Source organism: Gilbertella persicaria (assembly GCF_025201335.1).
Source record: "Gilbertella persicaria strain CBS 190.32 chromosome Unknown B0P05scaffold_32, whole genome shotgun sequence".
NCBI classification, from domain to species: Eukaryota; Fungi; Mucoromycota; class Mucoromycetes; order Mucorales; family Choanephoraceae; genus Gilbertella; species Gilbertella persicaria.
In genome coordinates, this window is record NW_026251993.1 from 277,753 (window position 1) to 297,564 (window position 19,812).

General features: G+C 37.6%; 10 protein-coding genes across 10 annotated transcripts; 3 read left to right on the forward strand and 7 right to left on the reverse strand.

The window, feature by feature from the left end:
- Positions 1-868: 868 nt before the first annotated feature.
- On the forward strand, positions 869-1,605 carry B0P05DRAFT_550600 (uncharacterized protein). Its single transcript, XM_051579265.1, has one exon. It carries the CDS (start codon positions 963-965, stop codon positions 1,593-1,595), a length of 633 nt encoding a protein of 210 aa, XP_051432877.1. The 5' UTR covers positions 869-962; the 3' UTR covers positions 1,596-1,605.
- A 57-nt stretch (positions 1,606-1,662) lies between these two features.
- B0P05DRAFT_550601 (uncharacterized protein) lies at positions 1,663-2,947 on the reverse strand. The gene is made up of 5 exons (XM_051579266.1): positions 2,535-2,947; positions 2,370-2,487; positions 2,189-2,317; positions 1,952-2,146; positions 1,663-1,908 (listed from the first exon to the last, which is right to left on the reverse strand). Exons 1-5 carry the CDS (start codon positions 2,856-2,858, stop codon positions 1,721-1,723), a joined length of 954 nt encoding a protein of 317 aa, XP_051432878.1. The 5' UTR covers positions 2,859-2,947; the 3' UTR covers positions 1,663-1,720.
- B0P05DRAFT_550604 (thymidylate synthase) lies at positions 2,948-3,907 on the forward strand. Its single transcript, XM_051579267.1, has one exon. It carries the CDS (start codon positions 2,972-2,974, stop codon positions 3,866-3,868), a length of 897 nt encoding a protein of 298 aa, XP_051432879.1. The 5' UTR covers positions 2,948-2,971; the 3' UTR covers positions 3,869-3,907.
- A 6-nt stretch (positions 3,908-3,913) lies between these two features.
- B0P05DRAFT_550605 (DHHC palmitoyltransferase-domain-containing protein) lies at positions 3,914-5,428 on the forward strand. Its single transcript, XM_051579268.1, has 7 exons — positions 3,914-4,015; positions 4,069-4,095; positions 4,145-4,358; positions 4,406-4,417; positions 4,464-4,778; positions 4,826-5,073; positions 5,120-5,428. Exons 1-7 carry the CDS (start codon positions 3,925-3,927, stop codon positions 5,206-5,208), a joined length of 996 nt encoding a protein of 331 aa, XP_051432880.1. The 5' UTR covers positions 3,914-3,924; the 3' UTR covers positions 5,209-5,428.
- Positions 5,429-10,679: 5,251 nt separating this feature from the next.
- B0P05DRAFT_474180 (Endonuclease/exonuclease/phosphatase) lies at positions 10,680-11,549 on the reverse strand (the record flags this gene model as incomplete). The annotated part of the gene is made up of 1 exon (XM_051574773.1): positions 10,680-11,549. The coding sequence occupies one exon, from the start codon at positions 11,547-11,549 to the stop codon at positions 10,680-10,682; it is 870 nt and encodes a 289-aa protein (XP_051432881.1).
- A 185-nt stretch (positions 11,550-11,734) lies between these two features.
- On the reverse strand, positions 11,735-12,142 carry B0P05DRAFT_439696 (uncharacterized protein; the record flags this gene model as incomplete). Its single annotated transcript, XM_051573742.1, has 1 exon — positions 11,735-12,142. A coding segment is annotated over one exon (408 nt), but the record flags the coding sequence as incomplete, so codon positions are not given.
- Positions 12,143-12,981: 839 nt separating this feature from the next.
- Positions 12,982-13,802, reverse strand: B0P05DRAFT_573371 (uncharacterized protein; the record flags this gene model as incomplete). Its single annotated transcript, XM_051581504.1, has 2 exons — positions 12,982-13,026; positions 13,047-13,802. The coding sequence occupies 2 exons, from the start codon at positions 13,800-13,802 to the stop codon at positions 12,982-12,984; spliced, it is 801 nt and encodes a 266-aa protein (XP_051432883.1).
- A 2,338-nt stretch (positions 13,803-16,140) lies between these two features.
- On the reverse strand, positions 16,141-16,821 carry B0P05DRAFT_474331 (uncharacterized protein; the record flags this gene model as incomplete). Its single annotated transcript, XM_051574787.1, has 1 exon — positions 16,141-16,821. One exon carries the CDS (start codon positions 16,819-16,821, stop codon positions 16,141-16,143), a length of 681 nt encoding a protein of 226 aa, XP_051432884.1.
- Positions 16,822-16,963: 142 nt separating this feature from the next.
- Positions 16,964-17,164, reverse strand: B0P05DRAFT_474195 (uncharacterized protein; the record flags this gene model as incomplete). Its single annotated transcript, XM_051574775.1, has 1 exon — positions 16,964-17,164. One exon carries the CDS (start codon positions 17,162-17,164, stop codon positions 16,964-16,966), a length of 201 nt encoding a protein of 66 aa, XP_051432885.1.
- Positions 17,165-17,292: 128 nt separating this feature from the next.
- B0P05DRAFT_573373 (uncharacterized protein) lies at positions 17,293-17,907 on the reverse strand (the record flags this gene model as incomplete). The annotated part of the gene is made up of 1 exon (XM_051581505.1): positions 17,293-17,907. One exon carries the CDS (start codon positions 17,905-17,907, stop codon positions 17,293-17,295), a length of 615 nt encoding a protein of 204 aa, XP_051432886.1.
- Positions 17,908-19,812: the final 1,905 nt, after the last annotated feature.

Below are 19,812 nucleotides of genomic sequence, written 5' to 3' on the forward strand. Positions count from 1 at the left end.
GTGTGTATATGTGTTACAAATACGATATCATTGACTTTTACCCGATTTGTAAAAATCGTAAAATAAACCGCATAAAGCAGACCGATCTTTTAGCAATTTTATATTAAACCCAGATGGTAGGACAAGCAAAGTTTAAAAAGTAGTTTGTGATTAGCTGAAATAAGATTTTCAAACTGACTCATTGGGATCTGAGAAAATAAAATAATCAAATAACTCACTTTATCAGTCTTATCAAACTACTATACCATCAGAGTGAATGACCTATTCTTAATACTAAAGATTGAGAGGAAAGAAAGAGGGAATGGAACCTTGACGTAAGTTTGTACGATCTAATAAAGACAAGAAGTAACATCAAGGTGAATATCTTTAGGATCGACAACAGGTACAAGTTGAATCAATCGAGTTGGCCCCTAACAATAAAAAGAGTCTATTTTATCAGCTTTGTAAGCGGTTTAAAGTTTACAAAATGTACCGTGTAACCGTGTTGACCAGAAAGTTGGTTTAATATTGCAATTTAAAATGACGAGAGTGGAAGGATCGAGATTTTTTTTTTAAAAAGGGCGTTTTGACCTTTTTGTGCATTGACGCATCTCTTGGTATTGAAAACTAAATATTCTTTTTTTTCTCTACATAAGTCTGACGTGGCTGTTTTCTTTTATGTCATTCATGCAAAGAAAAGAAAGGAGTCATCACTCCTTTCTTTTTCTCTTTTTGTTCACAAGAAAGATATTGCCACTTGATTAAATTACAGATATAGTTCATGTTGCTCTCTTCAGTATCTAATATTGTCTTGACAAATACAATACACTTGGACCCTGGAAATAGATTCTTTTGACTGTCAGCTCTTACTGTTCTACTGTAGTCCATTGCATACTTCCCCTTTTTTGTGGGTCTTTCTTACATGGTATACATATTTGCTTAGCTTTTCTTCTTTTTTTTCTTCTTCTTTTTGTATTCCAACTATGACGTTAAAACAAAGCAATGCTTGTGTAGATATAGAAGATAGAATTAATGTGATTGAATTCTATCACGAAGTTTTATGGGAAAGTCAACAAGATTATATTGACACTATACAAACACATAATGAAAAAAGAGTGAGCTTTTCGTCAGAACCGCCAAAAGTATACGAATATGAACCAGAACCATCAGGTACATTGTATTTGTTTGATTATGAAATCTACAAACAAACAATACAACAGCAAGAAGAAGAGGATGAATCTACCTTATTTGATTTCTATCATGATAATTCTAGCTTTCAATTTCCCAAACTCACAAGTCCTTCGCATGATTTTAGGCCTATAGTGAACCAAGCATTTCTTCATCATCGCAATGATTCGTTTATTCATTCACCTTTAGCCAGCCCAACAGTATCAGAAGAAGAAAAAAGCTTAAAAGAACATAGCAAGAAACCAAAGAATTATTATCAGTTATTTAAAAGAAATACAAGACAAGACAACAAGACTGAACCTGGTAACAATCAGACATTGTTTAGACGTGTGCTTGTAAAAATCAAATTACCACCTAGATTGATGGTACAAAGAAAATCATCTTTCTTATCCTTGCGCAAAAAGATCTCTTCTTTTATAGACTCATAGAACAATAAAGGAATTGTTTTCTTGGCTGCATAAGCAAGTAAATATTTAGTGTTCAATTTATGCTATTGGTTTTTAGGGTTTGTTTTTTTTTAACGTTCAATTGCAATTTTCATCCATGTAGACCATTAGACTTTATTCATAACAGAAGATAATCTCCAAAAGAAGATGGGCAAATTATCTGCTCCAAATTCAACATCTTCTCTGAGAAATGCTGGTAAAATTGAAATAAAGTCATCTCTTTGAGGATCTAAAGTAGGTGAATAATTAACCATCCGAGTTTTGTCTTTAGGAACTTCTAGTGTGAATTGAAAAGCTAATCATAGTCAGTACCGCATTGTCCTCTGTATGATAGTTACATCCTGTTGTGCCAGCAATGACACAGTTGTATATATGACTTTCTTCTGTTTCTTTACACCCTCTAATGACAACTGTTGTTAAATCTTCATACAGACTAATGATAGGCTTTTCGGTGTGTTCTCCTAATATTTGGTTATAATCCACTCGATGAGGTATTTTTGCAATTTCTTTGCCAATATCAGGATGCCTTTGATCTAAGCTAGGTTAGTATCATGAAAGCACTTGCCTTTACTTGCCTTCTGCTCTTGTCTTTTGGTATTTGCGTGTATGTGTTGGGGCACCAAAAGTAGACTGTCTGAGTACAATGCCAGATCTTTCTCCTTGTTGTATGCTCTGTTCTACTTGACTCTTTAAATTGACAAATGCTTTTTTACAATAATAATCAATATGGTTTGTACAAGACATACACAATGATACCTTGATCTTTTGCCTCTGCCCATTCTATATAGTTCTTTAACTCTGCTTCAGGATCCGTGTATCGTGCATGCTGCATTTCTTCAACATGCTTTTGTAGTTGCATGTTTTGTCTTTCCAACTGTGTCGTGGTCAATCAAGTGCACTTTTCCTGAAATCTCTCATTACCTTTTCAGTTCTTCCTTTCCAGTAAGCTGCTTCTTCTTTATACTGTTGCAATTCAAACGCCTTTTCGTTCATGAGTGTGTTTTCTTTTGGTATGGATTGTTGAACAGCCTGGTTTTGTTTTTCTTCTTCTGCTAGACGTAACATCTCGCTTGCTTGAAGCGTTCTTCTTCTACCAAGATCACCATGATCAGCTGGAAAGGTAGGAATGACTGAACGATAGTTGTTTCTCTCCTGTAAAGGTGTTTGCTGGTATCTAGAAGGACTCTCGTACTTGCTGGGCAGAGTATGTGGATCAAGTGTGTGTCTCTTGGTAGGTATTTCCATCGTGTCGCAAGAAAGAAATGAGCGCGACAACACGTACGGTACTTTAAATCTTAAAAAGACGCGCTTTATTCAACTAGACGTGTTTCTTTCTCTTTTTTTCTTCTTCTTAAACCATGACTATTTTACATGAAGAACACCAGTACCTTGATCTCATCAAGCGTATTATGGAAGAAGGTGAACACCGTGCTGATCGTACTGGCACTGGGACCTTGGCTATTTTTGCACCCCCTCAGATGCGATTCTCTTTAAAAGACAATGTGTTTCCCCTTTTGACAACCAAACGTGTATTTTATCGAGGCGTCCTTGAAGAACTACTTTGGTTTATCCGTGGCGATACTAACTCAAAACACTTGAGTGATCGCAACGTAAAAATCTGGGATGGCAATGGCTCCCGAGAATACTTGGATAAGATTGGATTCACAGATCGTCGTGAAGGTGATCTTGGACCTGTGTATGGTTTCCAATGGCGCCATTTTGGAGCAAAGTACGTGGATTGCGATACAGATTATACAGGTCAAGGCATAGACCAACTTCAACAAGTGATTGACACCATCAAAAACAACCCTACAGACCGTCGTATTATCTTGAGTGCCTGGAATCCTGCTGATATTCCCATCATGGCTTTACCTCCTTGTCATGCATTCTGCCAGTTTTATGTCTCTACACCTGTCAATGGCGAACGTGCTAAACTATCGTGTGTGTTGTATCAAAGGTCCTGTGATATGGGTTTAGGTGTCCCTTTCAATATTGCTTCTTATGCTCTTTTGACTCGTATGATTGCTCATGTTACTGATTTAGAACCAGGCGAACTTATTCATACAATGGGTGATACACATGTGTATGTAGACCATCTAGAAGGCCTTAAAGAACAAATCAAACGAGAACCTAGATCTTTTCCTACACTTGTGATTAACCGTAAAATCACAAATATAGATGATTTCAAATTTGAAGATTTTGTATTAGAAGACTATCGTCCTCACGGTAAAATTGATATGAAGATGTCTGTTTAAATTTTAGAATTATAATAAATTAATTAATTTTTTATCTTTCTTTTTTTTTTTTTTTTATGGCACGAACTCTGTTTATTGGCTTATGTATGCCTATTCTTGTCTTTTCTATTTTATCTTATACAGTTTATTATTATGTGCAGTTCCAAAGTAAAGAAAGACCGAGATCTTGAAGAAAAATAAACTGATCTTTATTTTCATAGCAAAAGAAGGCATAGATTACAAGACAGGTATATTTCAAAAATGGATTGGATTATGCTTAAACCCGTATATATATAGTATTTGCATTGTATCTTTATGCTATGAGTTTAATTTCTTATTCAATCATTATGATAAAAACTCCAAGCCCTGTGCCTTCTTGGTCTAAAAGCCATAGTATGTCATTATGTAATGAAAAAGGTGGACCTCTGTACTGTAATCGCTGCAATATAATAAAGCCAGAAAGAACACATCATTGTAGTGAATGCGATCAATGTGCGCCCAAAATGGATCAGTAAGTGATCAATTTGGTATGCATCATGACTAACATACTATCCATAGCCATTGTTTATGGTCAGTCACTTACGAATGTGAGTTGTAAACTTACTGTGATCGATAGGATAAACGGTTGTGTAGACCAAGGCAATTACAAGCAGTTTTTTCTGTTTGTGTTTTATGTAGCTGCATATGCATTGTGGGTCGAATTCAATACACTACCTATCTTGCTTAACATGGTAAAAGACAGAATTCCTGGTGGAAGATTTACTTGGAGCTTCTGTTTCAAGGTGTACAAAACCTATTTGAGCTCAATCTATTACTTTTGGAGAAACATAGTCATGATGGTTTGGTATAGAACATGGATCCCTTTATTATCTGGCGTTGAAGGGCTTGGATTGGACGACATAAGTCCACATTGGTACAGTGTGTGTGCATTGTAAGTGAACAACAAGACGTTAGGATTTGAGCAAACTTTCTGTTTAGAGGATGTGTGTTTGGCTTGACTGTATCTGGATTTGCATTAGCCCATTTCTGCTTTATTATCAAGAACAAGACAAGTATTGAATTTGCTGCGAACCGACCTATTTTCGTTCGAGTTGATTTTGATCAGACAGGGGAAAACTATAGAGTAGTCTGCATAAAAGAGAAAAAAGATTTTAAAAACATGTATGATGTAGGCATGTATCAAAACTGGTGTTCTGTGATGGGATCAAAGCCATTGCTTTGGCTAGGTAAATCTAAATAGAATATGTGTCTCTGTATTAATCGTGCCTCTAGTTCCTTTCAATTCGGCCTCTTTAACGAATGAATCTAGTTTTGCCTACAACCCTGCTTTTACTGCTCATGTTTTGAAACTGGCTAATTGATATGTACCAGAAAGTGAAGTCGCTGGTTTTGAATTTGGTGTCATGCAAAGAAATCGGTGTGTTCAACAATAATTGTTAGATGGTCCGAAAATAAAGAGTTGTGTCCTAGATTAGGGTATGAAAAGAAAAGTATTACAGCCCATTGTGCAAATCTGGATGTGAAAAGAAAACTGCCAATTGGCCAAAGCACTTTTTTTTTTTCTCACATCTTGTTCTCTCTCTTTTTTTTAATTGTCAACACGGCAATGAAAGCGAAAGCATTACTTACATTCGCCTGTTATGTTTTTGGCATAAACAGAATGCCATTGGTTACACTGCAATCTACAATTAGGTAACAACCTTGGGTCCCCGTCTCTTTCGTGCTGTTGCCTTTCTTGTGTTGAAATATGAAGAGAGTGTGCACTTATCTATAAATAACATAGAGGAATGGACTTCCCTGACCACTGACAGAATCAAGAACATGTTGTTAGACATACTTTGATTATATTCTTTAGCGAATAATGACATTCCCATGTTAAGGGACGACGCATGTCTGATACTTTCGCAATCTTGTTGATCTCCTAATGCTATCAGTTGTAGCTGTTAACGAATCTATACAAGTTGCCCAAGTGTTTGACTTTGTGGTTTGAACCTTTTAATTTTTCGTATGAATATTTCCTCATTATTGACTACTCATTCCACCAGTTTTTGCAATAAATACTGTATGCTATTAAAGGGAGAAGCAATGATGCCATTAGGCCTAAATGGTAGTAGTTGTATTAGGCACTATAAGACAATGACAATAAGTGACGAGGAATTGAATCAAACTGCTCGTTTATCGTTTTTAGAACGATCTATGTCTTATCGACAAAATCGAATGCTAAAAAACTATAAGAGTTTTACAATACTTGATGGTAATTTCCATCGGAAAAGAATGAAGAAGTAAAATAAAAAATGTCAGTCCGGTAATGAAAAAAAGTATAAAGATTTGAAAGCTCACCCCAGGACAAGAATATATTTACTTTTTATTGGTGATAGATTGAATGCAAAAAAATCCGTTGTCAGGTGTGAGCTGTCAAACGCAAAACATTGTATTAAAAAAGTTCGAATAAATCAAAAACAAATTGAAGTCTGAAATAAGCAAGGTCGATAAATCTAGGGCACGACTTTATTTTCGAACCAACTATATTATTTTTGAATACAGAACTTAGAAATATGTTGGTCTCAACGCTCATACTTATCATACAATAAAGCTCAAAAGCCAATAGGATATGTAGTCATCTTTTTATATTTATCAATAAGAGTACAAGAATCTGATGAGACTCAACGATAATTGACTTGTTGAGGATAAAAATTTTCTATTACTTGTTGCCTTTGAACACCTGAGATTTAGTTCTAAAGTCCAAAATTTGATTTATAAATAATCACCATATGGAAGCTTCATCTCTCTGCTAGGTACACCTATAAAACTTTTTTGGCACAGAGAGAAGAATTATCGAACCGAAAGCTTAAATTTCGAAACGAACTTTTGCTGACGTCATTATTTGTTGGGGGGTTTTTTTTTAAATTTCCCTATAATTTATACAGCGATTCCACCCCAAATTTCGTTTTCCTATTTTATAAATTCGCTTTTGTCGCCGACTGAAATTCGCTTTTTGATTGGTCAAAGTTCGTTTTTGTAAATCATCCAAATTCGCTTTGGCATCACCCAAAGTGTTACGTCATAAATTTGAAAAGTCACAGGTTTCGCTCAGGTTTCGGTTTCGCTCAGGTTTCGGTTTCGCTCAGGTTTCGTTCAGGTTTCGATTTAAAATGAGTTTATTCGTTCTTCCCAAGTTGTTGCGTCCTGGAACAGATTTAATGTCAAAAGCCATCATCCACGATCCTAAAATCACCAACATTATTACAACTACTCTGTCAAATACACAAAATGATTACCTCTGTAATTCATGATTTACAAAATCAATGAAGCAAAAAAAAAAAAAAAAAAAAAAAAAAGTCTAGCAAATTTGAACGAAACCTGAGCGAAACCTGAGCGAAACCTGAGCGAAACCTGAACGAAACCTGAGCGAAACCTGAGCGAAACCTGAACGAAACCTGAGCGAAACCTGAACGAAACCTGAACGAAACCTGAACGAAACCTGAGCGAAACCTGAGCGAAACCTGAACGAAACCTGAGCGAAACCTGAACGAAACCTGAACGAAACCTGAACGAAACCTGAGCGAAACCTGAGCGAAACCTGAGCGAAACCTGAACGAAACCTGAGCGAAACCTGAACGAAACCTGAACGAAACCTGAGCGAAACCGAAACCTGAGCGAAACCTGTGACTTTTCAAATTTATGACGTAACATTTTGGGTGATGCCAAAGCGAATTTATAAAATAGGAAAACGAACTTTGGGGGTGGAGTCGCTGTACACAATTATAAGAATATAACAGCGCGCGGTTGGTTAAGGTAAATATTATGTTTGTTTATGCATGAGCAAAAATAAGAATATCGTATACGATCCCATAAGTCGGGCAAAAAGAAAAATACAGATATTCGGGATTGGTGGTACAGAAATAAAAAACCCAAGAAAGGGGGGGAAAAAAGTGCAGAAATTGGTTGCAGAAAAAAGAAAGAGAGAAAAAGAGAGCTAGAGCAAGGACGAACGCAGAACGAACTATCCTCGGTTTTGAGATGATTAGAGGTTACAAGATAGCAGAGGTCAGAATGCTAATGCTTCGGCTAGATGAGAAGTGGTGAGTTGAGCAGCAGAAGAGTGGTGGAATGGGTGGATGTTGAGCATAACAATGAAATGGCTGACAATGAAATTTTTTTTTTTTTGAAATAAATAAATTTTTTTGTTTCATTTTTTTTTGCTTTTGCTTTTTTTTTTTTTTGCTTTTGTTTTTGTTTTTGTTTTTGTTTTTGTTTTTGTTTTTGTTTTTATATGTATATTTTTTTGTTATTTAAGAAGCCAGTCGTATAGTAGCTGGCCTTTATCAGGCTCAGGCTCGAAAGACTCTTGGCTTTTGTGACAGATTTGATCAACAAGGAAAAGAATATTGAGGAAATCAGTCCAAATTGGTTGCCATTTCTGTAGTAGCTGTTGTTTTTCTTCGACTGTTTTTGGTTTCTTCGTTGGAAGTTGTTTCATAAGCAGGTCGAAAGGGTGTAGGTTATTTTGAGAGACGCGTTGAATGTGCTCCCAGTAGGTGTGAGGTATTGCTGGACAAGTAAGAAGATGGTTTCGACTCATTTCGCCTCCACAATAGCAATCTGACTTTCTGCCAGGTAACCAATTCATCCGCCACCTCAGTAGTCGTCTTTGCTCCTTCCTAGTCATAGGTAAAAAGAAAATAGGGTCTATAGAAAGGTCGTGTCGACAGGCTTGGATCATCTTTTCCGAAGAATTGATGAGGGCCTGCGACCGAAAAGAAGAGAAGATTTTTTTTAGTTTTTTGTTATCAGAAATGTTTGAATTGTCACCAATAAACGAGTTGTGTATTGGATTCTTTTTGCTGATAAGCGACAAGCGACTGTATCTATTGTTGGTAGTGTAGATTTGATGAATCAATGATTCTGTTGGCAGCCTTGTAAGGCGCAGGTTGTACTTGGTGTTGAGAACATGCCATCGTTCTACCATGGTGGGCAGGTTGAGCATGACTCGAAAGGCCTTGACTGAGGAGGTTGAGTGACCACCGACGATGAGACGAAGGCAATCATCTTGCATACGCTCAAGAGCGGGCATGTTGGTGTTGTTGATATTGGTGATGCAGAGGCCATATTCTATCTGAGGACGAATGAATTGTCGATAGGCTTGCATGCTTAGAAGAGGTGAAAACCCGTTTGACCGGGCGCCAATGTTGTGAAGACGGTACATGGACTTTTGCACCTTGTCCTTGGTGTAGTTGATGAACAGTTGAGTGTCCATCCCACGAAAGTTGAATTGCATGCCAAGATACTTGAAGGTATCAGTAGCGGGTGTTGTGATGTAAGAGAGAAGATAAAAACAAAGAAGTCGATTAGAACTTGTATAGGTTTATTATCCAAAAATATCTATATCTCTAGCTCTTCATTCTCTAGGTATTTATATATGAAGAGATGTCGGAGTAAGTAGTAGTAGAGTTCATGCAAATGACTGAGTCTCTATTATCATAGACTACTTTAAATTAATTAAATAATGTAAATTATGGATTTCGGTTATAAGTCTTGATCTATTAAAAGATACATTGTCTTATTTAGTACAAGAGGTTCTTTTATGTCTATTTCTGATGTAAATTGATTATGATATATTTTAGTATGTAAATGAAGACTTATTTAGTGTCAGATCATCATATGCATATAGATTCTATATGTTCACAACAGCGGGTATAGGTGTGTTATAAAGAGTGTAAGTGGTTGAAGGAGAGGAGGATGATGATATGATGGCGCATTTGGATGGCGACCATCGATAGCCGGTAAGGATTGAATGTTGTTCAGCTTTGTTGAGTAGATGCTGCATTTGATCAGGATCAGCGAGCAGAGCTACGTCGTCGGCAAAGAGAAGACAGTTGATGTTGTTAAGCGGCGTTGTAGGGGATGTTGAGAGGGAGTTGGATCTAAGAATTTGGGGGAGGGAGTTAATGTATATACTGTATAAGTGGGGGCTGAGGATGGAACCTTGCAGCACACCCGTCAAAGGAGAGAAAGAAAAGGATTGGTAGTTATCATTTATGACCTGTACCTGTACATCATCAAAGAGGCTTTTCAGCATTTTCAGTAGTAGGGGGTCACAGTGAGCATGGATAACATCCCAGATGATATCTCTATCCACAGTATCGTATGCTTTTGCAATGTCAAGGAATGCAATAGTGGGATATTTATAGTGGGTCTGGTGATAGCGGTGAATCAGCTCGTCTAGGCAAGCAGCTTGATCCAGAGCACTAAGGAAAGGCTTAAAACCCCCTTGTGCGATATCAATAAAATCTGTTTGGTCGTAGAGAGGTTGTTGCAGACAGTATTCCAAAACCTTTCGAAAGACCGAAGTCAAACTAATCGGTCTATAGCTTGAGGGATCCAGAGGATCACCACGCTTAAAAAGCGGCACAACTTGTGAGGTTCGCCAAGTTGTAGGGGTGTGATGTTTGGGTTGTGAATGAAGATAGAATAGAAGATAGAAAGAAAACAAAGAAATACAGTGAGACTGTTCAGTACTTCTTTATTACAAAAATAAATTGATTGTTCTAAAATATATCTTTTCCAGGTTGTCTTTTATACTACCTGATTTATTGACTAATTATGATTACTGATTATTGATTACTTAACACCTTGACAGCGTGTGCCTGGGAATTGATTATATAAATTCTCCTTTAATTCTCCTTGTTACCTAAAAGGTACAATTATGGTTTCCTTATTTGTAAATATCCATATTATCCCAGTTACCGTTATTTACTGTCATTATACAGTGCTTACTTTATATTTATAATGTATAGTGCTATAAGTGATTATTCATTTATATGATGAAAGATTATTTATTATATTTTGTATTGAAAGTGCTCAGATCACCACAATTCTTGCTGTAAAATTGTTGTTGCATAGTCTGAATGTAGGCTGTTCGAACAGGCATTTCTGGAAGTCTACTAAGCTTCCATCTGTTCCGTAAAGGCTCTGGAGGGGTATCATCACGCACGTCATGGTCTATCCAAACAAAGGAGAAAATCATGAGCTTGTGATCAGATCCAAGAACCGATAGGTCAGTTCTGATGTCTAATTTTGGCTGTACAAGAGTGGATTGTGAAATGAAGTAATCAACAATGCTCGTTTCAGTAGTGCTGGATCTTTCTTTGTAAACCACTCGAGTTGGCTTGGCATATTGAAGGAGTGAATTATAGTCAATGAGTGAGTGGGTATCTAAATAGGCGGAGAATTTGTTGCCTCGAGTATTCCATCGACTATCCCCAGTACGCTTACCCATGCGGGCATTGAAATCACCGCAGAGAATTGTGTTGGGAGTGAGTGTAATAGATTCAAGGATCTGCATAGTTGTTGCATTATCTAAAGAAGGTGAGGGGGGTAAATAGACACAGTAAATTTTTAGATTGTCTAAATGACAAGTCAAAAAGTATTTTGATTTTTGTGTGTCTACATGTATTTTGCTATATTTAAAGAGAGGGTTAATAAAGAGTGAAATGCCCATTTGACAACGATCAGAATTTACGACTGGTTCGCCATAAATATGATATTGTTGCCAATGGGTGGGTATAGTTTTATCTGGAGGGAGCCAGGTCTCTGTTATAAAAAGGATATCGATGTTTTTACAGTAATATAAAATAGAGTCAATGGCTTCTTGACGAAGTTTACCATTGGCATTTACACAAGCTATGCTGAGTTTCCTCATTATAACCCGGTTTCCATATCAGTGTTTGTGGCTGTTGGTGCAGGTGTGGTGCCATTGTCAAGAACAGCAGGTGACACGGAAGGAGTGGAGGGGGTGACACTAGTAGTGGTCGAGTTAATTACTGTTGCAGCTGAGTTGGCTGCTTTTTTGTTGTACTGTTCCAAAAACTGTTGATGTTGTGCATCGGTGATGAGGTTCTCCTTGCGGAAGAATGCTGCTACAGCTTTTGAGATATGATCCCTGATGAAAGGGAGCGCACGAACAAGTCTTTGGTTGTGTTTGTCTGCTGCAATTTTTGTTTTTTCTTCAACAGACATGGTGTTGTATTCAACATTGGTTAGAATGCTGGGATCCAATGGTGAGAAATTGTTCAAGGGATCTACTTTGGTTTGTTTTAACGTGTCAATCAGTTGTTGACGGTAGTCGTTGTGAACTAAAAGGGCAACTACGTTACGTGAAGGATAATGGATATCCAACACACGTCCGTTGGTTACACCTAATGTCTTTAGGTGCTGTCTCTGTGTTTTTCTACTGAGTCTTGATTTAGAAGGATAATAGACATAGCTAAAACCTTGTTGCTCAGTAGGTGGTTGCGTGAAAGCTCTGACAGCTGTAGAGATATTGTGATGATCTGACATTAAATAAGTCTTCATTTACATACTAAAATACATCATAATCAATTTACATCAGAAATAGACATAAAAGAACCTCTTGTACTGAATAAGACAATGGATCTTTTAATAGATCAAGACGTATAGCCGAAATCCATAATTTATATTATTTAATTAATTTAAAGTAGTCTATGATAATAGAGACTCTGTGATATAATCACTAATAAAATGGTCAAATCAATAAGTCGATTAGAACCAAAACGGCCAAAAGAAGTCTGCTTTATTAAAGGTTATATTTTGTATTGTATTTATACTGTTTGTGTGATAATTGATTATCCTTGATTTGGGACTGAGTGTGTATACACTAGCTAATCGGTTGAGTGGATTAAGGTACACAAGAACTGGGTACATGATCAGGGCACAGACCTCGTCTACCATTGGTATTGATGCAGATGTCAATTTGTGATTATGTGATGGTCTGATCTTTAACATGTTTAAACTAAGATGGAAGACATCCATCGAAGCTGCGGATAAAACTGTGATTGAAAGATATATTTATACATGATATTAATACTTGCTCTTTTAAGGCATAACTAGTGTAAGAAGGGATGAATAATGCTGTGTATACAACAGACTCAGTCATTTGCATGAACTCTACTACTACTTACTCCGACATCTCTTCATGTATAAATATGCTAGAATAATTTATAATCAAAAAGAACAATAAAAATTGTATAGAACAGTCTCAAAGTATCTACCTTTGTCTCTTTATCATCTTATTATATAACTCTATTATCATAACATCACAGATATTTTTTTTGTTAGTAGGTTTTTGTGTGTTTTTTTGTTTTTTTATGAGTATTTTTCTGTAGTTTAAGGGTGTTACCGAGCGCTCAGCAAGACGCTTCTTGACATCAAAAGAATGTGCGTACTTGGACTGGGCAGCACCAAGGGGAGGATATTCAGCATCATCTACCATAACAAGATCATCTTGGTCTGTTTGTTGCTGTTGTTGTTGTTGTTGTTGTTGTTGTTGCAATTCAATAATTGCTTGCTGTTTTTGCTGCTTTAACAGTTGTTGTTCAAGCTCGGCGTTTTTTGTTGCATATGTTTGCAATTGGCTCTTTATCATCTTGTTTTCTCTTTCAAATTCAGAGAGTTTATCTTGGAGAGACAAGAGCATATCTTTTAAAAGTGCAATTTCCTTGTCGTGAATTGCACTGTGAGTGGTGTTGTTGTTGTTGCTGTTGTTGTTGATGAGTTGACCACTCTTTACTGGAGTGGCAATAGGTGTACCTTTTTGTGAGCCATTGCTGGCATCACTTGCGACTCTGCTTCGCTTTTTGGGCTGTCGAGTTGCGCTGGTGGTTTTGGTAATGGTGGTTGTGGCACCACGTGTAGAGGCATCAATGGCCTGTTGAATCTCCTTTTCGACTACTGGAAAAGAAGGCTTTTCGTGACACTTTGTGCATTGAAACACAGGGAGTGCAGGTGTGGTTGTGTTGTTGGCAATATATCCAAGTGTGCCAAATTCAGCGCAAAAGGTGCAGCTGATTAAATTATGGCACTTGAAGAATTGCTGCATGATCTGTTGAGCATGAGGCGAGAGGTCAGGGATAGACGCAGGGCGAGTATCTGACATTGTTGGGTGAATTAATTTAATTTTTTTTTTTTTTTGTGTATGTGTTTTTTAGGCTGTTTTTTTCTTGTTTTAGTAGGTGTTTTTGTTTGAGCTAATTAATTGATTGGTGTAGAAACTATATCTATTTTTACTGAAGATAAAGATGTTTTCCAAAAGTAGGTGTTGATATGGGAGAGTACGGGATGTAGGGTGTTGGTTTTAAACTCCAATTTTCTTATAAAAAGGGGCTGTTTTTCACGCGCGACCTTACTCGATTATTAACCTCGCGCGGTTGGTTAAGGTGAATATTAATTTTTTATTAGATATCAAGCTAATAATACTATTGTAAGACGATCCCATAAGTCGGGCAATATATTGTATTTTTCAGCAATTAAGAGACAGTCTCAGAGAAAATAAGAGAAAATTATTGGATAAAATAAAAGAAAATTTTAGATCAATTAAGAGAAAACTGACCAATAAAATAAGAGAAAAACTCAGGAAAAATTAAGAGAAAAAAAAGGGGCAATTAGTAGAAAGCTTATTTATGCTTTAATCTCATTATAAGTTTTTCTCCAGGGCTAAGCACTTTTCAAAGAATCCGAGGGAATGGTGGATCCAGCCTTGGCAGTCTTTCTTGGTTACCTTGGAGCAGGCATCCATGATTCTGGGTGTGAGTGTCTCACCAGTTTCAAAATATTTTCTTTTGACACCATACTTCACCTTCGACCAGAATAGCTCAATTGGGTTTAGGAATGGTGAGTATGGTGGAAGATATGCACACCTATAGCCTCTGCTTTCTATCAAATTTCTTACTGTAGCTGGCTTATGTATGGGAGCATTGTCCATTACCAAGTAAAAGCCCCTCACGTTGTTTCGGTCAAGAACATCCATCACATTACTCAAGTAATTAAGATAATGCTCGGCCCTTGTTCCAACTTTGGCTGTTGTTGTAACAACTTTACCATCTACTCTTCTCTTCTTAGCTCCCGAAACCATTATTGGCTTTCTCAAGGAAATATCAATAACGCCGGCACTTGAGATGGCACCAAGGATGGTTATTGTAGTGCCTTTTGAAGCAGGGACAGTTGTCTTAGCAGGTGCTCCCTTCTTAGACCAGCCACGAGTGCGTGTCATGTGAAGATTGAATCCTGCTTCATCCAAAAATACGCAATTGTTCTCAAAGTCCATTTCTCTATCAGCTAGCCATTGAAGGATGGTCTCCTTTCTCTTCTTCAGAGTTTCTTCTGAATTTCTAGTAACTGAAATCTTCTCCAACTTCTTCATAGATAGTGCACAGCTGGTCCTAAGATGTCTGTATACTGCGGATGGGCTTGCAGAGAGACTTGGAAACTCTATGATCAACAACTCGTGTATTCCAGCTACAGTTGTAGTTGAACGCTCATCAACAAGGTCGATAATAAACTTCGAGTGCTTCTCAGTAAGCTCAGAGACAGTTCCCATTCTGCGTCCTCTTTTCTTCTGTTGAGGTACCTCCCCAGTTTTCTGCCACTGCGATTTGAAACGGTAGGCTGATTTTTCATTTATTCCTGTCTTTAAAGCTGCATCCTTTATAGGTACCTGTTCAACTAACAGAGCAATAAGCTTGTTGATATCCTGCTGAGTGTATACACGTCTAGCATTGCTAGCATCGTCTTTTTTTTCAGTCAGGTCTCTGAGAGACTTCTCTTCTTTCAAATCGCTCTCACTACTCTGCACATCAGCTTCATTTTCCTCCTCGTCCGAGCTATTACTGGGCTCATCACCCTCGTGCCCTTCCTTCAGCTCCATCGTTACATTTTCATCTAACTCCATGGCTGATGCAGTGATGTTATACTCCCACTTCTTTCTCATCATCGACATTACACTGACAATAATCTCGGGTACAGCTTCAATATCTTCGTCGCGTAGAGAGATCTCGTTCATATCATAATCAATATCCATTTTTTGTTAATAATAGTGAGAAAAGTGCTTTCTACTAATTACCCTTTTTTTTTTCTTTGTACACTCTTTCCGGAAACAATTTGCGCACGCAGCCATGAATTTTTCAGTTTGCCCTTTATTCAAGTATTACGGATAACTAATGCGCAAGACGCGCGAAATTTTAGCTGCGTAATCATCCAGCGATACCGGTACAATTACTTTTTTTGCTTCAAACATCATTTTCATATGGGTTGTGGGGCATCGATATTCCCAGGTTCAAATTTTGCCATACTTTTCCGTCAAATGCCCATCCAAACTCGTCTGCCACGAGATTCACGCCAGTTGCTTTTTTTTGTAAGATAGCCATGCTCTCTTCACAAGCAATGGACAAGAGTTTGGCATTCAATGATTGAGGAACCGCGCTCACTAGTCGCACAGGTTACCGAGAAGCAGTTCCTTTCGGAGGTGTGTACCAGGTGTCCCGTTGCGGAGAGCTATCCTGCATTGCTGATGTCATTTGTGCCTTGGGTAGATTCAGTGATTTTAATTGCTTGTTGCTGATGAGGTGTTCCATGACAAAGTTGACTGATTTGAGAACCTCACGGTGAAATGTGAGGAGATCTACCATAATTTTTTCAAACTTGATCAATTCAGCGGTGGATCGTGGTAACATGATATCAAAACGCAGTAGAGCAATATAGAGACCTTGATCTGATAGATGTAAGGAGAAAATCAGACAAGATGGTCCCATAATTTGCACACCCCATGCTGTGCAGGCGCGCGATTCATATTGTACCAAAGACATCATTGCATCAAGATCGTCCTTAACTTCCCGATTGAGCTTTTCCTCGTCTGCAATAATTTTGTCGTCATTTGCGCTGTTACAACAAGCTTCAACTGAATATACATCAAATTCTAAACCACCTTGGTGAACGACAAATCGCAAATCGATTTTGAAACTTGTCACATTTGATGCACCTGGGTAAAGTTGTTGCTTAGAAGCAGTGGAGAATGGGAATGTAGTTTCGCCAGTTTTGATCTGTATGTTGGTGCCAGCATGGAACAGCTTTCTAAACAGGGGGAGCCAAATGTACGCGACGTAGTCAGTTTCAGAGATCATAGTAGTGGGCTTGGCCTGGAGTAAATCAGATTCCCAATCCAGTAGATTCAGTACATGTTCAAGAATTTGGAGAGAAGGCATAAGGCTGGTAGAATGGTGCTTGCCATAGATTTTGTACAGATAAAGTAGTCCCATTTTGATGTTAGAGGTCTGCTTTAACGTGGCATCGATGACTTTCAAGGTTGTGCTGAGGGTAGGATTCAGGGGGGGAAGTATCTGGGATGCGATGTTTGTTTTGGAATATTTGGTTGATTTGTTGCCATTTTGCGGATGTAAAAAGCTTTCGCTGAGAAGTGTACGATTGATCAACCAGATCCAAGATCGACGATAGGCCATTGGACATAATCTTTCGCTGTCGCGAAGATAGGGGGTTTCCATGCTTATATTGGTCATGTAAGTTGGTTGCCTCCCGTTTGATAATTGTGGCAATGGATAGCTCAGTAGTGTCGCAGACAATACCATCCGTTTCAACTACTTCTGAGAAGGGGGTGATGACATTGCATTGGTTTCAAGAATAGGGACGGGTGAATGCAATAGTCCTGATTTTGTGGGCGAGAACAGTGATGGTGACGTGTCATTAAGCTTCGGAGCAGATGATAAGCGTCCTGAGGGTGTTGATGGTGATGTATCTGTGGCATGCTTTGGTGAGTTTTCTGTTTCAGTTAACGGATTGGATGTGGATGGCAATGAATTACTAGACAGTCGAGTGGATGATTCTTCTTCAGATAAAGATGGAATTTTCAAGTGTGAAGTTGATGATGATAAGTTTATAAGTCGTTTTTTGGACGAAGTCGAAGCTGGCGATGATTCCTGCAGTCGTTTGGTGCTTATTGACGATTGCTCAAGTTGTTTAGAATGCTGTGACATCAGCGAGCTTTCGATACTAATGATGTTAGTTTCCAATTTTGTTTGCGACCTCTGTCGATCGACAATATCTTGTTGCAAAGCAATGGCATGATTGTCCCAAAAGTAATTGTTGATGACGTCCTTTTTCGCGTTGCTCAGCTGTTTCCTGACTCGTGACACTTCTCTCATTATCTTGGTATTAATAAATGCATTGGCAAGTCTATCAAGGTCTTCGCCCATGTATATATGGCATGAACGCTTGCTGGTAAACTGCCTGCGGGAAAGGCTTTCGTCATAGGATGTGATGTTCCAGTCGGTGCATGCATTCGATTTCCAATGTTCTACGAGGGAAAAAGAACAGGAGGTTATTTGTTTGATGTTTTTTTTAACTTCTGGTTTTATGAAATGAGTGAAACACCATAATTAACAAGGCTGTCCTTCAAATGGAGCCATATAATCTCATGGTCATCGTTTTCGCTGTTCTTGTTGGTTTTGTTGCGCTTGGACATGATCCCGTTTTTAAACTGCAAACAAAGCGAAAGTAGCTTTCGCGATTTTTTTTACAGGAAGAGCTCTTAATTTTGATTGATAAATGGCTTAGTGGGCGTCGTCGTTCTTTTTTTTAGCCAACAAACAGGAAAAATATTTTTTTTTCATCTTATCCTCACAACATTCTTGACGACATCTTTAACGCGCTACTGTTTATCTGATGCTTGATCAGTTTTACAGTAAACACCTGCCCCATAGCGGAGAAATTTCGAGGGTCTTTTGTACGCATTTGCAACGCCTTTGGAGTGGAAGCCTATAGATAAGTCTTGGACAAGTTGGAAAGTGATGTCCGTTTGGTTCCAGTTTATGCTTGTGATGTTTGGGTTGTGAATGAAGATAGAATAGAAGATAGAAAGAAAACAAAGAAATACAGTGAGACTGTTCAGTACTTCTTTATTACAAAAATAAATTGATTGTTCTAAAATATATCTTTTCCAGGTTGTCTTTTATACTACCTGATTTATTGACTAATTATGATTACTGATTATTGATTACTTAACACCTTGACAGCGTGTGCCTGGGAATTGATTATATAAATTCTCCTTTAATTCTCCTTGTTACCTAAAAGGTACAATTATGGTTTCCTTATTTGTAAATATCCATATTATCCCAGTTACCGTTATTTACTGTCATTATACAGTGCTTACTTTATATTTATAATGTATAGTGCTATAAGTGATTATTCATTTATATGATGAAAGATTATTTATTATATTTTGTATTGAAAGTGCTCAGATCACCACAAGTATAATCCTACCCTTTTCATCAGAGAGACTGTTCCACTATACGTCAAAGCAATACCCTGTCCAGACAACCAAGTTTGGACTTCTTTAACATTCTTCAATGCTCCAGTTCGGACTTTCATTCGTAGCAGACAAGCCGTAAGATGACCTACTCTTGATGGTCTACCGGTACCAGTGCAAGTTTTCATTTCTGGCAACTCTTTTCTAGTACGAGAAACTGTTGATTTGGCAACCCCTGTTAGTTTTGAGACCTAAAGAATCGATTTGCCAGATAAAAGTGCAGATTTGACATTGTTTCGTTTATCGTATGGGAGGCTGTAAGGCATGATAATAAGGAGAAAAGGTATGTATATAGAATGAAGAAAAGAGAATTTTTCTCTGAAAAGCTTGCCGCATTTATATGTAGTCGGGTTGTTTGTGCTAGAATTTGCCGAAGAATGTGAAAAACGCACGATTGAGAATGCTTATTCGCCGAAGAAAATAAGGTATTCAAGTTTTGCAGGAAATTTTTTTGAAAACGCTACGTCATTTTTACCTAAGTTGTCCAAAAATGGTGCCTCTTACTAAATAAAGAAATTGAAGTAACCAGCAAAAAATGCGCTTTTTCTGATACTAACACAAGGTCAATACGACGAAAATATATTAATTTATGCTTACAAATGAGTTTTATGGGACACTTAATGTAACCACTATAAGCTTTCTACTAATTGCCCCTTTTTTTTCTCTTATTTTATTGGTCAGTTTTCTCTTAATTGATCTAAAATTCTCTCTTATTTTATCCAATAATTTTCTCTTAATTTCTCTGAGACTGTCTCTTAATTGCTGAAAAATACAATATATACAAATAGCAGAT